The following is a 20,754-nucleotide window of genomic DNA, read 5'->3' on the forward strand; positions in this document are numbered from 1 at the left end:
ACAATCCTCTCTTGTCTCCCACATCCCTGCTATGTTTATCTTTCAAAGCCATGGTAATAATCTAGTTCTGTCTGGTCTCCCTGCTTCATTAGGTTGTATATAACTGCGTACAACAATAGATAGTGTGAGATTGGAAATGTAATTATCTCTATCATGGTTTTCCAATAATGTTGGAGGTGCTGTTAATGGCCTTGAATTGCATCTATTCATGTAAGGCATCTATTCATGTAAGACATATAAACAGAAAATAACAGTAAAAAAAAAGGAATGCCGTAGGTTTTTTTATTTGATATATTATTAAGGTGCTCTTCCAGTTATTGAAACTATGCAATTATGTCCTACAATACAAATGATTGTATTCAATAGTTAAAACTATTATTACTGTGGTATTCTGTAGCATATTTCCTACACCCAGGGACACATCCTTCCTACTCAGCAGCAGAAACAACTAAGGGATGCTGTTCCATAGACCTTATTTCATTAGGTTTGATTGTTTTTAGAAATTTTAATAAGGCAGACAATGACTCAGCCCTTGCGGGGAAGGCCAGCAGGATTAATACAGTTTCTGAGAGGGCGTATTTAGATGTGCCACTGCTTTAGTTATTATAATAGACACATAGACCAGACAGCAGCAGGATATTTTCACTGGGTTCTCTGCATTTTCAGCTAAAGAAATAAAAGAGAGCATTGCACGAAAGGGATTCTAAATATAACATACTGGAATTCTTACAGCATGCAGGTGTGCAGCAATATGTGAAGCTAAGATACAGAATAGTCTTATTGTGTGTCAGTATACACAGTCTGTGCAATATATGGCACTCTCTGGTAGACAAAGGTATGAAAAAGGACAGAAAAACATGTTGCTTGCTAATATATGTGTGAAATTCTGCTGCACTGCAAACTGATGTAACGGTTTACTGCTGAGGCTTGCAGATTACTGGTCTCTTGTGATTTAATTTGTCAAATGGTTATGGTAATATCGCATTCAGCCTTCGTGTTCCACAATCTGGCATGGGCATTTCCTCCCAGTGCTACGCTACAGTATGTGTCTGAGTTGTCACTTTTCCACCATGACAGCTTTCAGATTGCTATACTGTAAGTGTTATTTTGCTATTCAACAGCTCAGTGTGTGATTAAGCTGGGTAAAAAAAAAAAAAATGTAAAGCACTTTCATTCTTACTGTCACAATTAGTATAACCCTAATGTCTTTTTAACATAGTAACATAGTCAGTAGTCTTGAGTAAGAGAGAAAGAAACACATTACTTAGTAGTACCAGGCTTGTTCACTCATTAAAAAAAAAAAAAAAAAAAGTATTCTATTTTATAAATAAAATATACTTTTAAACATTTATCAAAATAAAATGCTTCCATGAAGAAGAAATATTTAAAGTTTTAACTGCCCTCTTAATTTGCTGCTGCATCTGTTCAGAGGCAGACACTTTAAATGTGCCCACTCTGTGTTGGATGTCTTGGCGCCCCTTTGCAGGGTCCCTTTCCTATACTATGATAATAGTGACATTCAGCGGGAAAGGCTGGGAGTAGATATGAAAAGCAGAGGGACGGGGCTGGTCATTCATTCTGATTTACCAGCTATTTAGCCAGTGGGAGCTAACTGGTGCCAGAACAATGGGTTACTTTTCTTTAGTGCACATTTAGAGTGCATGAAGATAGGCATGCAGACTGGATTTGCTGATCAGACAAAGGAATTATTACAGGACCTTCCTATTAGAGAGCTGGTTGTCTGCCTGTCGGCTTCTTTGTAAGGAATACAGCTCAGTGTTTTTAAGAATCTGTACGGGGAAACCTCCACACTGTTTGTATATGGCAAAGTTTCTTGCAGAGCTTCTGGGCTGCACATTGCCAGGGAAGGGCAACTCTCCTATGTTTGAGGTAGGTTTGGGAAATAAGATACTTTTGTTTGTGTATGTGGATGTTGTGGAAGGGTACCTGAACCCTCACTTGGCTTTCCTTTTAAAGTTAAGAAAGCTTTTTCTGATATCGACTAGCTTGCCAGTTTGCCATTCCTTAATGTACTGCAAAGAGCATTGAATCAAATCACGCAATTTGAAATCATCTTTTATAATTCTGTCAGTGCTGCTGGGCTCTGCTATGTGCTCTGATAATATTCTTGATATTTTCAACCATGCTCTTCATTTTTAAAAGTTATTGTGAAGCCTTCGGCGATTGCTTTTTTCAATATTGTGACAACTAATTTAATACAGGTCGTTGTAATGAGGCTCTTGTCATAAGTTTCTATGCATTTTCATTCTAATTTATATGCTTGTTTAGCCCAATGGTTCATTAGGTATTTTCTAGGTGGTAAGTTGAGGTTATTGAAATTAATTTAACTTGTTTCTAACACCATCGTTGGAGTACTGGGTTTTTAGCCACTGTGTCACCTGTTACTCAATTAAATAAGTAAAGCACCACTATTGTCTACACAGGCTGGTTAAGAGTCTACACGGGGACTTAACTCATGAAGAGCTGTGTTTTTTCAGTATTATCTACAAATATCAGAACTCGCTTCAGGTAAGAGCCCTGGCCTTCAGGCTGTTGCTGAAGCTGCTCTAGTTGTAGAGCACACTAGCAATGGGTGTGTAACATTAAGATGGATGACTGCAGTACTGGACATATCAACCTATTGTATCCATAGGCCTTAGAAAAAGAAAACAAAACATTCACTTCATTTTGGGACTACTTAGTCTTGAAACGGGCTTTGTGTACAATTCAAAATGAATGTTCAAGTTTGTTTTAGGGGGCGGTGTCCCTTAGTTTACACCAGACCACTAAAAGAGAATGAAAGGGATGCAAATTTGCTCATGTACTCTTCTAGTTGTAGCCTGTGCTTTGTGGTGGGAGCTTATAATAATGTCTCTTCCAATTACAGTAAATGGGTAATTTTACAGTTGTTATTTTATATCTCTCTTTCAATTTACATCTGATAGATTAAATAAGGCAACACTTTAATTTTACTAAAATGTGTTAATGCATTCATATCATTACTGTAAAACAGCTATCTCTCTCTCTCTCTCTCTCTCTCTCTCTCTCTATATATATATATAATTTAATCAATAGTGTGTTATGGTAATCATTGTTACTGTACTAAAAATCTGAACAGTTTTCTGAATTTCTGAGGCACATTTTGATCTGTGTGTTTGATCCCCATCACCTCTATCAGGTGTAATTTAATGAGCTGGGAAATCGTTCCAATTTACTTACAAATCCGTTTCTGTTCGGTAAAGTGATTCCTTTCATGGCAGGTGGTTGTAATGTGACACGTGTACAGTCTACTCACCATGTACACTTAAGGAGCCTGCCGACTCAGACAATTTGTGCGGCTCATCAATCTCTACATGCTATTCTCCCATTTCATTGACAAGATCAATTGGCTACTAAGAACCACACAAGCTTAGATGGGCCTAATAGCCTCCTGTCATTCATATATGTTCAGATGTTTTTGTGTTCATTTTTCATATACTCAGTGACATCACTCAGCACTTTGGAGAGCAATGTAAGGCAGTTACCTCGACAGAAGTACAGAATGGCATGACTAACTTGTTCCAAATACTCTATTCGCTGGTAACACGACTACTTTTCTGATCTCAAAATAATATAGTCAAATAATTGTAATAGTTTCTTTTACTATTGCTATACATACTGCCATTGAGTGTTTTATAGTTCTGGGTGATTATTTTAAAAGTGCCCTTAATTTTACACGTGTATTATCAAAGCCACAATGTATCAAAGTACCTGTATACAAAAAAAAAAAACAGAATCCTATATCGATCTCTACCCTGAACACCCCTTAAATTATGTCTCTTAAATTGCAGAAGTCTGACACATATATTGGGGACCTGCTTTAATTTGAACTCAGTGAGCCCACTAGTAGCCATACCTGGAAAATAGCATTTTGTCAGAACACAAAATCATGTGGTTTTGATTTGCACTTTATAGATGTGTCTAAACACATATAAACCCTGAAAAGCAAGCTCTTTTAAAATAAAGAAGCATCCTGTATCACCTTTAGATATACTAAACCTTGTCTTGTAGTGAAATCTAATAATAGGTAATGCCTGGGAATGCAATAGAGAGTCGTGACTCTTTTGTTCCCTCCAGTTCTGTCACATATTACAGGCAGCTTGTGAGGATTGCTTCCTGCCAGGGTTAAGCTGCTGCTTATCACTTCTGGTATCCCGATGATGGGTTTTGAAAAGAATGGTCCGCTGCAGATTTTAACGGCAATTACAAACAAGCCCTTTCCCATCCAAAGCTAGTAGATTGGAGCATTAATTGGTTAATTGGCAGGGAATTACGACCACTGGCCCATTAAATAACACCAATTTAATGGACAACTTTCATTGCAACTAGCATTTACAGTTTTCTTCCGCCATGTTTTTTAGCATTTTACCTATTTTGGCTATTATAATAGAGCTAGCCAGGCAAATATGCAACTTCCAGCACATATTTTCCATTCAGTGTTCTTTTTTTACATAAATGCTTAGATGAATTGTTTAAAAATGTAAGCAGTACTACACCCATCTTCTTGTCAAGACTTTATTGAATGGTTTCTATAGAACATGCAAACTGAAGCTGATGGAAGTAGCAACTTTTTAAAACAAGAGCATTAACCCTCTGATATATCAAGCCCAAGCTTAAATTCGTATTTGTTACTGACGTTAGAAATGAAGGAAATGCTGACTGGTGTAACAGTAGAGAACTTTATACTTTAAAAACATACTAGAATGAACTAGCTGGTATAAAATGCCTACTTGATCCCACCCTCTTTTGTTGGTTTGTTTTGTTTACCCACCTCCTCCCCTACTCCTCCTTACAGCATGCTATGTACAGGCATAAGATCCCTATTCTGCTCATTCCATAGGCTGCAGGCAGCAATGTGTAGGCTTCAACAGTTAGGACCATTGGGCAATGATATTCTGCTATTGTTTTGAAGCATTGTAAAAATCTAACAGTAAATTACTGTTTTTATCTTTGGATTTAAAAAGGGGACTATTACTGTTAACAAATCGTCTCCTTCTTTAAAGTATATCGATGTGATACCCCTGGTATCGCTCTTTCTCCCCACTGGTGAATTTAATCACTTTACTCTTTGAAACAGACATACAGTAATTAAACCACTTCATTTACAAGGGTGTCCTTGTCAACATGGCAATGACTTTCAGTTTGACCATCAGAATAGCTTTCATTCATTGTGGTTTGGGCTAGATTTGACTCATCAATTTATAATTGTACACAGTATTGTCCAATTTGGCAAATAAAAACAACTCAGACATGTAATCTATCTTGTACATAGTCTTTAGGCATTCTTAGTTATGCATGACTTAATCTAAATGTATTTATGCACAGACGTGGATCTAATTCATCTAAAACATCTAATTTCCATGCATATACAATAGTTCCTATTAATACAGTAGCACCTATTTTTTTATCGTCTTTACTTTTGCAAGTTTTGACCCACAGTTGCAGAGTTTGGAGAAAAAAGAAAGCTGTACCTTGGATGATATAGCAGGGTCCTTAAATGTATTTTAAAAGTACTAAGACACTAACATATCTTCTTTCATCTGACAGATACAGATACTGCACATGTATAGCCTAGTAGGTAAAACAGAACCCTGTGGAAAAGAACAAGGTTTAAGTTAACATATCTGTCAACATGTCATATTTAAAAGTTAAGCAGTAAATACAATGCTAGATATTTTCCATCAACACCCATCTAAAATAAAGCCCCCACTGAGATAGCATTGCCTAGCCATAGGTTTTACAGTGCAATCTGAGATGGGATGAAACTAAATATATAGGAACTTGCACCTCTAGTATTAGGAATAATATATAAATGGAATTTAGGGTACCGAAATGAGTATGAAAACATAAACTACGTGAATGGTTATAAAACAATGTTTAATTGCTGACATGTACCTATTTTGTAATAGTCGCATTATTTAAGCCTATTACAAATCTATTCCATATTTGTTTTTAAACAATGTTCTTAAAGAACATTGAGATAGATACTCAAAGCCTTGTGCTCCAAACAAACAACTCAGACATGTAATGTATCTTGTACGTAGTCTTACGTTGTCAGGTATTCGTTGTCAGGTATTTTTGTTCTTTTGAGCAAACGAGTGTTTTATAAACGATCTGGAGTAAAAAGCTTTAGATATCGAGCCCATAGCCCCTGTCTGTGGTCTGCTTAGTTCTTGGTAGCCCAGATTATCTTGCATGATAAATGCATTGAATCACTTGCCTGTCTCATAGAGGCTGCTTGCTCCTCAAGGTCAGAGATCAATGACAGTACTGTGTTGGGATGCAGTTGGATGGAAGGGCGGGCTCTTGACAGCAGTGCTGTCAATCCCTTGTCGTTCCTCACTGCTAAATATGTTGACCAAGTTTAAAAACATGAAAAAAACACCCTGTGTTGTAAAGCTGCAAGTATTATCACAGAACCCCATAGAACCACGAACGGTGCTGAAAAATAAACATGTTGGTTTTGCACAAGGACACTGTTCAAGGGCATTCTTTTTCTTGACATGATTATGTCGACTCCTTTAAGCGATGAACATGTATGTGGCTTCCTGTGCAAGCCCTTCTATTCCCTAAGCAGCTCGCAGTCAGAAGTCCTGCTGTGTTCATGGCATACATTTGCATGTATTTATCTCATCATTTTACAACCAAAGACAAAGGGCAGGTTTCATTCTAGAAACATTCCCGACATTTAATACGCGTGTTAAGAGAGAAGAGAAGGTACATTGGTGAAGACTAATTGTATCAGGAATGATAATAAACCACTCATGTAATGCTACAGACCCCTGTAGATTAAAGATCTGTAAGCAGATATGCAGCAATGCTGTGTCTTGAAAGACCTCCCCTGGAGAGTCTGGGATTGAATTTCCATATTTATTTATTAAAGAGAATTTGCCTGTATTCACATCTTTTAACGAAATCCGAAATATTTGCAAATTGTACCCTTAAAGTATTTGGATCAATTGTAAGTATTTGGAAGTGCTAAATTAACCACAAATAAATACTGTATATTGTAACGATCCTGGGTCTGCTGTAACTGCGTTCGGGAAGGTTCTGTGACCCAGGTTCAACAGTTCAATGCAGCAGGTGTTCGGGGACATCAGAGATGGGAGAATCGCCACCAATCAGGGACCCAGCTTGCTGTGGAAGTGGTACCCAGTTGCAACATTGTTGGCAAAACCAAGGGACGAGATGTTGCAACCATCAGGGGATCAAGAGTGGGAAGCCGTGTCTGCTTGGGATTGGAGGCTGGTGCACCGGGGGCTTGCCCTGGACACAGGAATAAGTAACGGGCTGCTGGACTGCTGAAACAGAGAGACAAGCTGGAGTGAGACAAAGACTGCAGAAGACAGAACCAAGGAGAGCAGAATAGAAGTGGGACTACAGCAAAGAGAAACCATAGACTTCACTTAGTGGCTGTAGCTCACGGCTGAAACAGTGTGTTTTTTGGATTTTCTTTCTTTTCTTATTTGTCAGTCTGAGTAGCACTACGCTGCTCAGCTGTAGTTGTACCACTGGCTGGTAAAGCAGCATGCTTTTACTTGCCCAGTGTAGAGTCCCGGCTTAATAAACCGTGAATTAGAGAACCTGCCAATCCTGAGTGAGCCTCCTTCTTTTCCACGCAACAAAACAATATTTTGGTTAACATACACTTTTCAGAATACTGAATCATTTACTTCTTACACATTATCATCCATTTAAGTTACTGGATCTTTTCACAGCACTAATTGTAGTTGTAAGTACCCCACCGAGTTGTTGCATTTGTAACAATAGAAATGATCCTTATTCTTGTAATAGTAATCTCTCCATTTGACCAGTTTATGGCCCTAGGGTGTGGTAAATCAATGTGATTATATACAGAACAGAGACAATGACATTGCGCACATGCATACTAGGGCAAGATTTATTATAAAGATATGGAGGAGAAAGCCACCCACAAACTAGATTTCTGATGCTAGATATTTTCCAGTAACACCCATCTCCCCAAACCTGCTGTGCTCGTAGATTGTGACTTATTAATTACAGTACGTATTCATCTACATGCATCACCTCTCTAATGAGGCTTAGCTCACCTGGCTAGTGCTTGTGCCCAGCAGCCAGAGCTCCAACAAGCAAATACACAAGCCCTGGACAAACATCTTTGCGCAGTACCTAATGAGTGTGCTATGGAGTCTAACATTGTCATATGCCATAAGCTTTAGATCAACAAAGGGGGTTATTTCTATTCCCTAAAAATCACAGTGCTTGGAATTCAAACCTTTACAGTATGTTGAGAGCTGTGTAAATTTTAGACTGTTAGCAGTTTTGGAAGTTAAATGTTTTCCCTCTGGGTGCACCTTAGGCAACTATCTACCTACTGTTGATTCTCGATGTCCTGGTATAACATTGCTAGATAAAAACGCTTTCAGATAGTTTCACAGACCCTGATCTGCAGTGTTACCTTAGGTAAGGTAGTCCAAAAATAGTGCACTAGTGGATCTGTGAAACCAGCTGATAACTAGTATTCGATCTGTTCTAACCTCTACTGAAAATAAATAGTGTGTATGTGCAGTATCTCATTTTATCACTGAAAGATAAGGCTGTTTATTTAGTTTCTTGGACTATTCTATACAAAAACAAAATGACAGATGCATTTGCAGTGGGGTCCCTTTTTCTGCGTGGGTCACTCCACTTTACCACCTACCCCTTCACTGGAATCAAAAGCCCCTTTCACACTGGCACGTCTACTCGGGTCCAGACCTGGCTTCTGGCTACCCGGGTCACAATCCCATGTAATGTGAAACCACGTACCTGAGTCGTAACCAGGTTAACCCAGGCCCCAGCCACGCCCGAGTGAAGGTTTCACTTCCGCAAGGAAGGTTTTTGTTGCTTGAGACACACCATGAGTCAGATTATCAAAAGCAGTGTGAAATCGCGTAGCCGACCCGCATGACACCGGGTCCTGACCTGGGTAGGTTCCAACCCAAGTAGAGCATGCCAGTGTGAAAGGGGGTAAAGATGAAGAGACACAGGGAGACGGTGCGGAGCTTCACAAAGCCTCTTTTCTTTATTTGGCAACTCTGTTAAACACAAAGAGTAATAAACATTCTGCTGCCCCTTTGCATTCCCAGCTACAGCTTATTTTCAGAGTTATATCGTGAACTGCATTAAAATAATATAAAGGTATAAACACCATTTTACATTTCAATTAGCTTACAGAAGCATTAAAAACATTTCAATAAGCAACATTGTGATAAACAACACATGTGATTGTATAGTGGCTGATTTTAACCCTCATAAGGACACACCAAAAACAGACTTTCCTGGTAACCTAGGGTGCAAGCGGACCCCAACAATAAAATAACATATAACTAACAACTGGAGTAAATGAATGAATGAAAATGTGTATATGAACACTTTATTTTGCCTTTCCTTCTAGCAATTGTTTGGTATAATGTGTTGTTTATGCTATGAAAAATGATTAAGACGCCCAATGCGCACAGCTGTCTCCTGGCAAGTGAAGGCACCACTGTATTCTGGATGCTGTAGTTTATTCTAGGAACATGTCACGGGCCCCAAGCCTCCTCTTTCATTTGGTATATTGGCTGTGCTCCTAGCTCTTTCCGTTTTTGAGTTACAGGCACTTGAACACACCTATCGATTTGCTGCGCGTCACAGCACTGGAGCACTGAATGAGGGGGTGGTACAAAGTACGCATACGGGCATGCCTGACATCAATGGAAAGCACAAAGCCTGCGCTTTTAAAAGACATTGAAACCAGAATGCTATCTGTTGAAGTGACCGAGTAATAGGCAACAAATGAAAGTTAGGTGCTGACTCATGTCACATGACTCAAGCCTTAGTTTCGGTTTGCTGTAATTTTGCTTAGGAACGTCTGTTCAGGACATACAATACATCATTGGAAAAGCTCTAATTCTGTACTTTCAAACAAGCTTTGAACCACGGTGCTTGAGATATTCACGCAAGAAGGTCGGGCCCACCGATACACTACGCCTGGAGTCCACATGGACCCCAAACCTAAAACAATTTGGGAAATTCAACCAGGCTACCTGGACTAGAATTATTCTTTGTATAGTGTAACAGGATGGGTGCCTGGCAACTGCCTAAAAGGAGACTATGGAACAATGGTCAAAGGTGCTTTGGACTGTTGATGGATGGACAACGACCTGTGCCTTCTGCCAGTTCTGTTGTCAATTCAACACCTGTCTTCTTTCTATTCCTTAAGGATATTATCTTCAAGTATTGCTCATCCATGTTAGACAGCTTGTTGGGTCTTCCAGTCCTGGGTTTGTCAATTACAGATGATGTTTCTCTGTACTTGTTGATTATGCTTCAGATACCACACCTTGAAAATCAAGTGATGCGAGCTATTTCACTCAATATTTTTCCTTCTTATGCAAGTCAAGGTTGTTATAATAGTAGAAAACACTAGCGGAGGCTTTGAGTAAATTGTTGTTGCTCATGAACACAATATTAAAGCTGCTGCAGTCTCCTTGTCCTCTTCAGTGTCTGGATTATATCTGGAATCTGGAATCTTCAGATGTGGATGCAAAGGTTCCAAATCCGGTCAACATTTTTATGACCCAATATGAAAGGAAAACACAGGCCTCTTAATGAAAATGCAAAGGGGATTTGGGGATTCTTGACCTAAAGTGGCATAGGTGGAATCTCTTCACTGAACTGATATTAGTGGATCGACATGTGTGGCGGAGTGTCCCGCCCCTATGTATTTATTTATTATTATTTGTATTTGTTTGCGGCGCGGATAAAAGCGCCGCGTCTTTTGTTATTGTTTTTTATAGTTATATTTAAAAACCCCGTGAGGATGCATGACTGATCAGCTACTGATTATTTAACTAGCTGACAGTCATGCATCCTTACCAAATGCGTGCAGACTGTGACCGAGGGGTAATAAGATAACAACTAGTTAACCCCTCGGCCAGAGTATAAGAACCTGCCACTGTCCGTGCTGGAGTTGGAGTGTACAGAGGAGAGTACGGGGAGAAACAACGACAGTTAGAAACAATTGCTAAAACGTGCTGGATTAGCCAGCATGACACTTTGTCTGTCTGATTCGTTTGGCCCTCGTGCCCTTTGTTTTGTTGTTTGTTTAAACCTTTTGTTTTTGATTTGATTTATTAAACACGCTGAGTGCCGTTGCATTCAGCTTCACCCGCCCATCCATTGTTTGGTTTCAGTTACTTCCTGGTCCGTGACGTCACCACACCTCACCACTGCAAGCCAGTCTGCCACAACATGGGTTTTTTGTTTATATACAGTCGTGTAGCTACTGTATTTATTGCTGCAGGACGTGGGTTATCCTGTGATTTTCAGTAATGTTCTGTAAGCAGAAGCCACTGAGAATGATATGGCAAAATTATTACAACACATGTTATTATACACATTTTCTACATTTAAATACCACAGAAAGTGTTAAATTAGCTTTAATGTGTTGAGTTTTTTGCGATCCTCTAATGGGCTTTCACTGACCCTTATCATCATCATCAACAGCAGTAGTGGCTGCTAGCTTTTTCAGTGGCGGTGGTGTTTATACAGCCCCCTCTAACACAGCCTTGATGAACAGCGTGTGAATATGCATACATAAAGCCAATTGTCACCTCTAGCCTTTGAGGTCTTTATCCCTTTCAAAAACAGGTAGATAATTAAATGATTTGCAAGTGCTGGTTTTACATCTGTGGAGGCTGTGGTTGAAAGACTGGGGAATTAGTGAGGCCGTGCTTGCTTGTGTTAAGTGCTCCATGGTAGATTTATTTATGTGACTCAGACTATCACTAACTAAGCTAACTAAATGATTTTTGCTCTGCAATAACGTTTGCCATCCGACCTTTTTATCAATACTGTGGGAGTGTGTGAAAAGCACAAAGACTCCTTGGAGGAATGAATGAGACTGCTGCATGTGTGTATTTGCATGCATCAGTGTGTGTGTGTTTAATGAGAATGCTGCATGTGTGTATTTGCATTCATCAGTGTGTGTGTGTGTGTTTGTGTGTGCATCATGCTGTCTTTATATGCCATTCAAACCTCTCTGCTATATATTGTAGAATGTCACCCCTCTGTAAATTGGGAGCTAAGTCTGGTTTGAAAGGGCTGGACAATTGGCATAACTCAGATGAAGAGCTTCTGTAAAATGTAAAATGTATAAACCCTATGTGACAGAGCCGTATGTAACTTGTCATAGAGAAGTGCTCCTCTATGTCAGAAAGTGTGGGCTTGGCAAGAAGCAGATAAATTTAATACTGGTTCATAGGTAGTGGCTATACTTGTCAAACAAGCTACATTTTGGGCACATGGTTTAAATGGTAATCATGTAGGCTGTGTCTTTCTTGTTGGGTTTTGGCCATCATGTCTAACTGGGACTCAAGTGACGGGGAGTTTACGATGAACAGCCTTCACAACAAATAATCCCACGCAATAAAACCACGAAGTTACAAACTCTACACTTACGAACTGACCTGTCAATTGCCACTTAAAATGAGTCATTTCTCTCCTTGTTTTGATGTTTTTGGTTCTAAGCATCCAAAATCCTACACACACACTTACCTGTACTTGAGTTTTTATCACAATACAGCATGGATTTGACCTGCGATTTCCTTTCAGTAGAATGTTAGAAAACAAGACAAAATTAAATCAAAACACTGCCAATAATTAATGAGCAAACAATAAGAAGCTACATTGGTACACATTGGTTAAATAACTTTAAGTGATTATATGAGAACCTGCCTGCTGCGTCTGCAGAAATCTAGCTGGATTGCAGACTTGGAGATGATTGTTGAATTTACAATGGGAACACATTAAATATTAAAACCACTGCAGTCTCCTTGTTCCCTTCAGTGGATTATATCTGGAATCTGGATTCTTCAGATGTGGATGTAAAGGTTCAAAATCCGGTGAGGATTTCATGCAGGAGTAACTGTAAGACATGCCCTACTGGGTGTGGAATCACAGACTTCAGTATTCTATCCTTAGAAAGGAAGACACGATTCAATGACGCTGGGGGAAGGGGAACATGAGGCAGTTCATTCTCTTAAATTATTGTGAGATTCCCAGAATCCCCAATCCTTGAATGAACCCTGAATGACATCCCATCAACCTATATGCACTTTAGATACCAGTATTGTTACATTCATTTCAGCTATTAATCTGGCAGTACTAGATAGGTAGAGCTTTTATGAAATGTGGAATAAATACTAAAGTGACTAACATGCATTCTGGATGTTTGATTTTCAAACCCTTGAGTCGTTCATTCATTATTTAAACAGTGATTCTATTTAGATCCGTTACCATTAAGATCATTTGAATATACCACAGTTAGTACACAACTGTTTTCTATGCTTCTTTCAGTCAAGTTCCATCAATTTAATACAGCCCCATTTAGGGTCCAATTCAGCAAACCTTTATATTTAGAGTGCCCAATTATTTTGTCCCCATTTCCCTCCCAAGTTTGGAATGTCCTATTGCATCCCCCCAATGCAGCAATTCTCCACAAGAGAGGACAAAGGCCAGCAGATGACCACTAAAGCTCACCGCGGCATGGCCAGTAGGGTCCCTAACCCATGGGAACGCTAGGGCCAATTCACTGTTCCCCCTGTGAAACCCCTGGAGAAGACTTTGCACAGTCAGGACTCAAACCTGCACTCCCCAGACCGCATTTAACTCCATCTGACAGGTGTATATTGCTGGAGATTCATCACAAAACAATTTGTCTGTAATGCCCTTTGATGAAAGCAGTTATGTGTCACTGACTTGGACTCTGTATTATCTACACTATTAAGTTATATATATTTTTCTCATCTTCTACATTTTATTAACATCTTAAACACATCAGATCGATCCTACAGTGGCTGACAGATGCAATGTGTTCTCTCGGTGTGGAAGAATGGCACATTTGTCTCAAGCAAGTAATATTCCTGAGATGTGTTTTTTTTTTTTTTTTTCTTGTCAGGTATGACAGCTGACTCATAGGAAATACAATTATTCTATGAGCCAGACTGGTCAATTGAGGTGACTAGCCACATTCAATTTTAGGTTTGTAGATACACTTTTATATTACATATTTCCTACTGTTTTACACAAACAAGATATAACCTTTGTCTTGAGACACCAATGTTTACAGCAATTGTAATACTTGAAACTCTTATTCAGTGCTAGTTCAACTGCTAAACATTCCAGATTTATATTCTAATCTATTTTGTATTTTGAAGATTATAACACTCCAGGGGTGTCATTCTGAAAATGTAGAATTAACTCAATCAATCAGAGGCCAGGATGACCTCATAACATCAAGAACCAGTGCTAGGCAAAGTTCCATCACAATTGGAGAAGAGGTATTAAAATTACTATTATAATATTACTCCAGTTGAATTGTTATGGTTGTAGATTAAAATTAATACATGTTTTCTATTCTTTGTTTCCAATAAAGACTGGAGTAGGCCTGTGACAGGCTGCTGGCATGTGGGTGCGTGCATTCGCTGCTGAGTGACAGGCAGGAGATCGAGACGGAGGTTGAAGTTGACACACTGCACAAGTGCAGGTTTTATTAACAGACCGACAAAACATACAGAAACCCCACCTGACTACCAGCAATGGTAGCTCACATGGGACATACAGCTTGGCGTACAAAAGGCAAAATAAAACACTGTACAAAAACTATAAAATAAAAGGTGCAGTGAAAATGGTGTGCGCTACTCCTAATATATGGGATGTCCCGCATATTCACCTCACTCTATGCATTAGTGGAATCCACAATCCCTTACTAATCTTCTCTGTTCCATACTAAGCAAACCCAGACTCCGGTTTCGGTTTCTTTTCGTTCTGAACCCGAGTCACTCTCATGGCAATCAGAGGATTACAGCAAGGTCTTTAGGTCTCTTTGTCTGTGTAGCGTGGACGATATTCAACCCGTTGTCCTTGGCTTTGCTGCAGCCTGGAAGTGAATAAACGGGACCCGACACCCCGCTGGAACACACCTACCTGCTGATTAGATTCCACAGCTGGTAATCACACACAGCAGACTGGCTCTCCAATGGAGCATCATGTATTTCCTTAATTATTTACACACAATTACACACAATAAATGTACACACATTTTTACACAATACTATTTACAATATAAAGACACAGACCCACTCTTCATGTGCAGGGATACACACATTCTGTCCCCAAGCCACTAGCTAATAAAGCCCATTTCACAATAATCATTGATCACAGTGGCTAAAGGGAAGTCCTAACCCCAGGAACACAAGCTTACACTTGACTTTGCCTCCAAGATGTTGATTATTCAATGACTTACCTGCAGTACCAGGAAGCCAGTATGCTTGCTGCACATTTGATGAATCGGATTCTGACACATGGTGACCCGGTTGATTTTTTCCCCATCAGTGCTGCTGTCTAGATTTGAGTTTACACAGTAAGCACCTCAGTGGTGCTTAAAGACAGAGATCACATGAAATGTCAGGTGATGCAACTAGTAAAGACAACCAAAACCAGGAAATGTTCTCTCTTTGTACATCGTGTTAGAATGGGGTGGTGTCTGTTATATACTCTACTTCATAATCACTTTGCAAAGTTCATTAATTCCAGCAAGAATAGGATAAACTACATTATCATATTTATTTTTAAATACTGAGGAAATAATATTCGGCCCTATTTTGAAGAACACGTAAAAGCAATTTTTTGAAGAGGAATAAAATAATTTGAATCATTTAAAACTAGCAAGAAACTACTTAGAACTGTATTTGAACCCACACTGGTTCACCTATGTTCACCTAAGTGTGTGAAATGGGTGTCTAACAAAAACATGTTTGTCTCTGGGCTTTTCAAAGATGAATATTTAAAATATATGTTGATAGAGTATATATTTTTTTAATTTAAAAAGTTAAAAAATCATATATTTTATTTATTTATTTTTCTTTAGGTTGTAGCTACAGTCTCTAGAATTTAACAAGCATCCACTATTTGAATTTATTAATGAGTTCTCAACAGAGTTGTTCTTAAATGAACTCTTTAACTGCACTAAATTATTAATTTCGATAATTAAAGGTAATGAGAGCAAGTGGATATGTGTGCACTTTGGTATACTGAGAAATTCTACACATTAACTAATAAGGCATAAATTCTTGATAATATTCTGCTTTGCTCACAAACCGCAGAGGTATAAGGCAGCTGTTAGAAAGGAAACTAGCATCAGCCCAGAATCAACTTGATTGTACATTCCGTAAATTTAAAATCTTTTACTATATGTAATTGTATAGCTGACTCAATGCAGAATATCTTGCTGATAATACAGTTTCTTTAGAAAGTACTTATATATTTGTAGAACCTTGGTGTATTTTGGGGGGCTGGAGCTGGGGCTCCTCTCTTGTGTCATCCTGCCAAAATACCTGTCAGTCACCCTAAAATGACCCGTCAGTCACCCTACTTAAACTGTAGCCAACTCCCTAATTCTCATCTTGCTTTTCAGTTTCCTCCATCCTCCCTTCCTCCTCCACTTTGCTGCGTCACCTCTGCAGTGGTCCCTTCTGGGGGCAAGTGAAACTCACTTCCCAACCTCAAGGAGGCAGTGTGGTCCAGTGGTTAAAGTCCAGGGCTTGTAACCAGAGGGTTACCGGTTCAAATCTCACCTCTGCCACTGACTGACTCACTGTGTGACCCTGAGCAAGTCACTTAACCTCCTTGTGTTTCATCCTGTGGATGAGATGTTAAATCAATGTCCTATTGTAAGTAGGACATTGTCACAGCCTACCTCTGTAAAAGGCTTGATGGTGGGCCACTATGAAATTATTAATATTAGAGGCCGACAACATCATCTCGCCCTCCGAGAGGAAGCTTCCCGCGGGTCAGACCAAAACTTTTCTAACTACATTTTGTTTTTCCATTCTCTTGCTTAAATCTATTCATTTGCACCCATGCCAGTCTCCCCCTTTGGAGAGCAAAGCTTGCTCCCAGCTTTCAAGCTAGTCATTGACTCTACTTATGGAAGGTGGCTCTTACAGCTGGGGGGGGGATGGGGATAGGGGACCTCTGGCCCTCTTTATGTGTTCATTCCTTTATTCTCTTTTCCAGCACTTTTGCTCTCCCTGCATAGATAGTGAGGCTCTCCATGTGGCCTCAGAGCGTCAGCCGAGTCTGACCTCTTTCAATTAGACCTCTCAGTAAGCCTGGGAGACCTCAGTTCGTCCTCTATTCTTCCTTACTTTCATCTTGGGGGAAGTTACCTCGCTTCCCGGCCTTGGAGGTTGATTGGTTTGGCCTCACCTCTCCGATTAGTCAAGGGGAAACCCCTATTCTGTTGCTAAAGTCACAAGCACTTTTTTTCTAGTAGTCCCTTTACACAGGCCTGGCTCCTGCCTCGTGAAATACCTGTAGATTATGTATTTGTTGTAAATCTGGAATCTTTCTGGTATTAATCTTAAACCTTTGGAATACACAAGTACATTTTTGTTTTGCTTGAACCTTGCTTAAAGTTTCATCAACATCTGCTAGAAAAGTGACCAAGTTGCCTTGTGTTCAAGATAAGATATATGGATTTACAGAACCTGCTTTCAAAAGCAGCTGCACTTTTGTGTCTGTGGAAGTAGAGGTTATTTCCTGGAATCTTGTGTTTAATCAGTTTCGCACCATGGAGCACAGTGTTAGGTTATGTACATACATGCCAACAGTCCCTGTAACATGGGGACTGTCTCCTGTGTCCTGGTGCAGGCAAAATCCCAATATTGTGTTGTAGTCTATTTATAAAGAACTTCTGTTTGCTACTCAGGTATTTCTCCATGTTCTCCACCAAGAATGTTTTTCTATGAGAATTTTATGACAAAAAACCAATTAGATAGAAACTAAACCATAGCAGATGTAAATAACTTTACATTATCACCTGTTAGAAACAAGAAATAAGCAAATGCTCACTCGTGTTCTTTTTGAGTGTGCTTTTGTGCCGTTTCAAATGACTATAAAGCAATAAATAACATTTGTATGAATAATTCAGATTGGATTGAGTGAAATCCCTCTTGTTCTCAAATTATTATTTGTTTATTTAGCAGACACCTTTATCCAAGGCGACTTACAGAAACTAGGGTGTGTGAACTATGCATCAGCTGCAGAGTCACTTACAATTACGTCTCACCTGAAAGACGGAGCACAAGGAGGTTAAGTGACTTGCTTAGGGTCACACAATGAGTCAGTGGTTAAGGTGGGATTTGAACCAGGGACCTCCTAGTTACAAGCCCTTTTCTTTAACCACTGGACCACACAGCCTCCTCTATTGCAGGTTGTGTACAGAATTGAGTGTTCTGTATTGCTTAATTCCAGTATACCAGTATAGTGAGTGTGTACTTAGTTCTTTCTCCTTCCATGATTTACATGTTGGGTTTTCTACAGTTTTCTACCAGGGGAATGCAGGTGTCTAAATAATTTGTGATTGGAATGTACAATGACCTGTGTCATGGGTATTTATAGTTCTCTAATTGGCCAGCTACAGCATGTTGCTGTAACCGCACTGGCTTATTAAAAAGGATTTCTGTGTAAAAGGCCTGCATTACGAATTCAAATTCACAGTAAGCATTCCTTGTCAATATGATTTTTAATTAACTGAAGCTTAAATAACCTCATGCAGAATTTAACAGCACACAGTTGGAGGAATACTAAAAGATGTATTCTGAAATGAACAGACTGTTTTCTTTCCTAGAACCAGCAGAGTCTGAATAAATAAGTGAGTTTCTGTAGCACTGGAACATATTTATGGAAGCTTGCATTTTTTATAAAACCATTTGCCTGTAACGAGTTTTCATTTTGTAGGTTTGAAAAGCCAGGTTTTAGGTTTTATGTTTCTTTTGTGGTACTTTTTAAATCAAAACTATATTGTTGCAGCTGAGTCATTGGGATTGAAAACAAAACAAAACATAAAAAACAATTATGGGATCAATCAGCTACTAGGAACTGGACTGAATGGCCTCTTCTTGTTTTCTTATGATGTTAGATAATTGTAGCTGGCATATATACACTGTATGGCTCCCTTGAATGTTTTTACAGCAAATACACACAGTGATCCTCCACTTATTAAGTATTTTATTAAGTAGATAATCAAATCCCATGTGAGGGATTGGACAGGGTTTTAGTTTGAACAACCATTTAATAAACAATATGTACTAATGAAAGTACAAGGGAACACACAATGTAATGTATAAGGAATTTGTCAAACCAGTTATTAGCTTGGCCCTCATGGGGCATTTTACTTGAAAGCAAAGAGCTGCGGAGCCCTGGATTGAGATCTGTTGAAGGTAATCATATGTACTGCACATAAAAGACAATAAAGTTGCTGCAAAAAATGTGACAAGTAGAACAATTCGTTGAATGCTATTTATTCATAAAAAAAAAACCTGATCTCAAAAAAATATGAGACAATGTGATTAGTTTTAATTAAATTCATTGAGTTTGTTAACTGAGATTAGAGTGTAAAGAAGTTTACATTGTGATCATGACTAATATTTAATACCACAGCTACTCCTGTCTGTAATTCACTGTAAAATAAATGTACCATTTTACAAAACTAAAACTAAACAACTCACGGTTGGTTTCATAGATTTTGATTAGCACTAATCTTGGACTACCTAACTACGCTAATCAGGGCCTGTGAAACCAACCGTCAGTAGTTTAATTAAAGGCCAGTAATGAAAACTGTTGGTGTACTTTTGTTTTAAAATAGGCTCCGTCACATTACACTGTATCTGGAAAGATACACCTGCATCCTTACCATAATATAATAATAGTGACTACGGTTCAGACCAACGCTGTCTGCTATACCAGAAGAGTCAGGCTCAGCTGAAATTGCTGTCAGGCATCACTCAACGAAGTCAACTACTGAGAGAGTTCTGTAAAACCCCAGAAGATAACATGACTGCAGTACACAGAGAACTGCACCAGAAGGCTCAGAATCCACAAAAGCTTACAAATATATTCCAAACTAATCTCCAATAACAACACAGAATAGTACTCAGAAATGTTACAATATGTGAAGTATGTTAACGGCATTGAGCAAATAAAAACGGCTCTGCAAAAATGCAATCGTACTTGAGTCTGTGGATTATGGATAAAGTGGTTACTAATCTCAGTGATAATACAACAGCATGAACCAAGAAAACAGAAACATCACTTTGTGTATCAAGGGAGCAAAAAGCCGTTAAGGCAGATTGGGGAATTTATAGGGTGACTATTTGATAAGGTTCACCAGGGCAATGCATGGCAGTTCAGGTTTTTAGACATGAACTCCAAAGCACAAAGGTATCAGAATGCATTGCAAAGAAAAAAACCTGAACTGTCACGAATGAACCTAATTGCCACCCACCTTATGAATTTAGAATCTACTGTATGAAATGTGTGTCCTACTTTACACATGGCCTCCTTGTGCAACAGAATATCCAGATACAAAATGTTGTATACGTTTTGACTGGGACTTAGACAATGTACTTATTTTGAAAAGTGAATGTCAAAGCCAGGCTTGGTTCAGTCAAGAAACTGATGCGTTAGATTATTTATTAAAACAAAGACTACACTAGACAACACTACTACATTATACATATTTTACACTACATCTTGTGGTCCCTGCCCATAAATTAGCTCGCATGTAAGTGGAGAGGCTGGCCATCGGAAAGCCACAGGCAGGGGGCAGGATAGCTACCCTCCCTGTTGGACAAAGCCAAAAAGCAGGTG

At 39.0% G+C, this 20,754-nt stretch overlaps 1 protein-coding gene across 2 annotated transcripts in view; it reads left to right on the top strand.

Moving 5' to 3' along the window:
- Positions 1-20,754, top strand: part of LOC117403877 (ras-GEF domain-containing family member 1B) — a 166,919-nt gene that overhangs the window by 36,757 nt on the left and 109,408 nt on the right. The window contains exon 1 of one of the 2 annotated variants that reach the window (XM_058989641.1): positions 1,544-1,890. The exons of the other annotated variant lie outside the window; for it this stretch is intronic. Coding sequence (XP_058845624.1) covers positions 1,822-1,890 — 69 coding nt within the window. The 5' untranslated portion in view covers positions 1,544-1,821. Of the gene's footprint in view, positions 1-1,543; positions 1,891-20,754 lie in introns of those variants that run through there. 2 annotated transcript variants of the gene reach the window in all.

This window comes from Acipenser ruthenus, chromosome 2, assembly GCF_902713425.1.
Source record: "Acipenser ruthenus chromosome 2, fAciRut3.2 maternal haplotype, whole genome shotgun sequence".
Lineage (NCBI taxonomy): Eukaryota > Metazoa > Chordata > Actinopteri > Acipenseriformes > Acipenseridae > Acipenser > Acipenser ruthenus.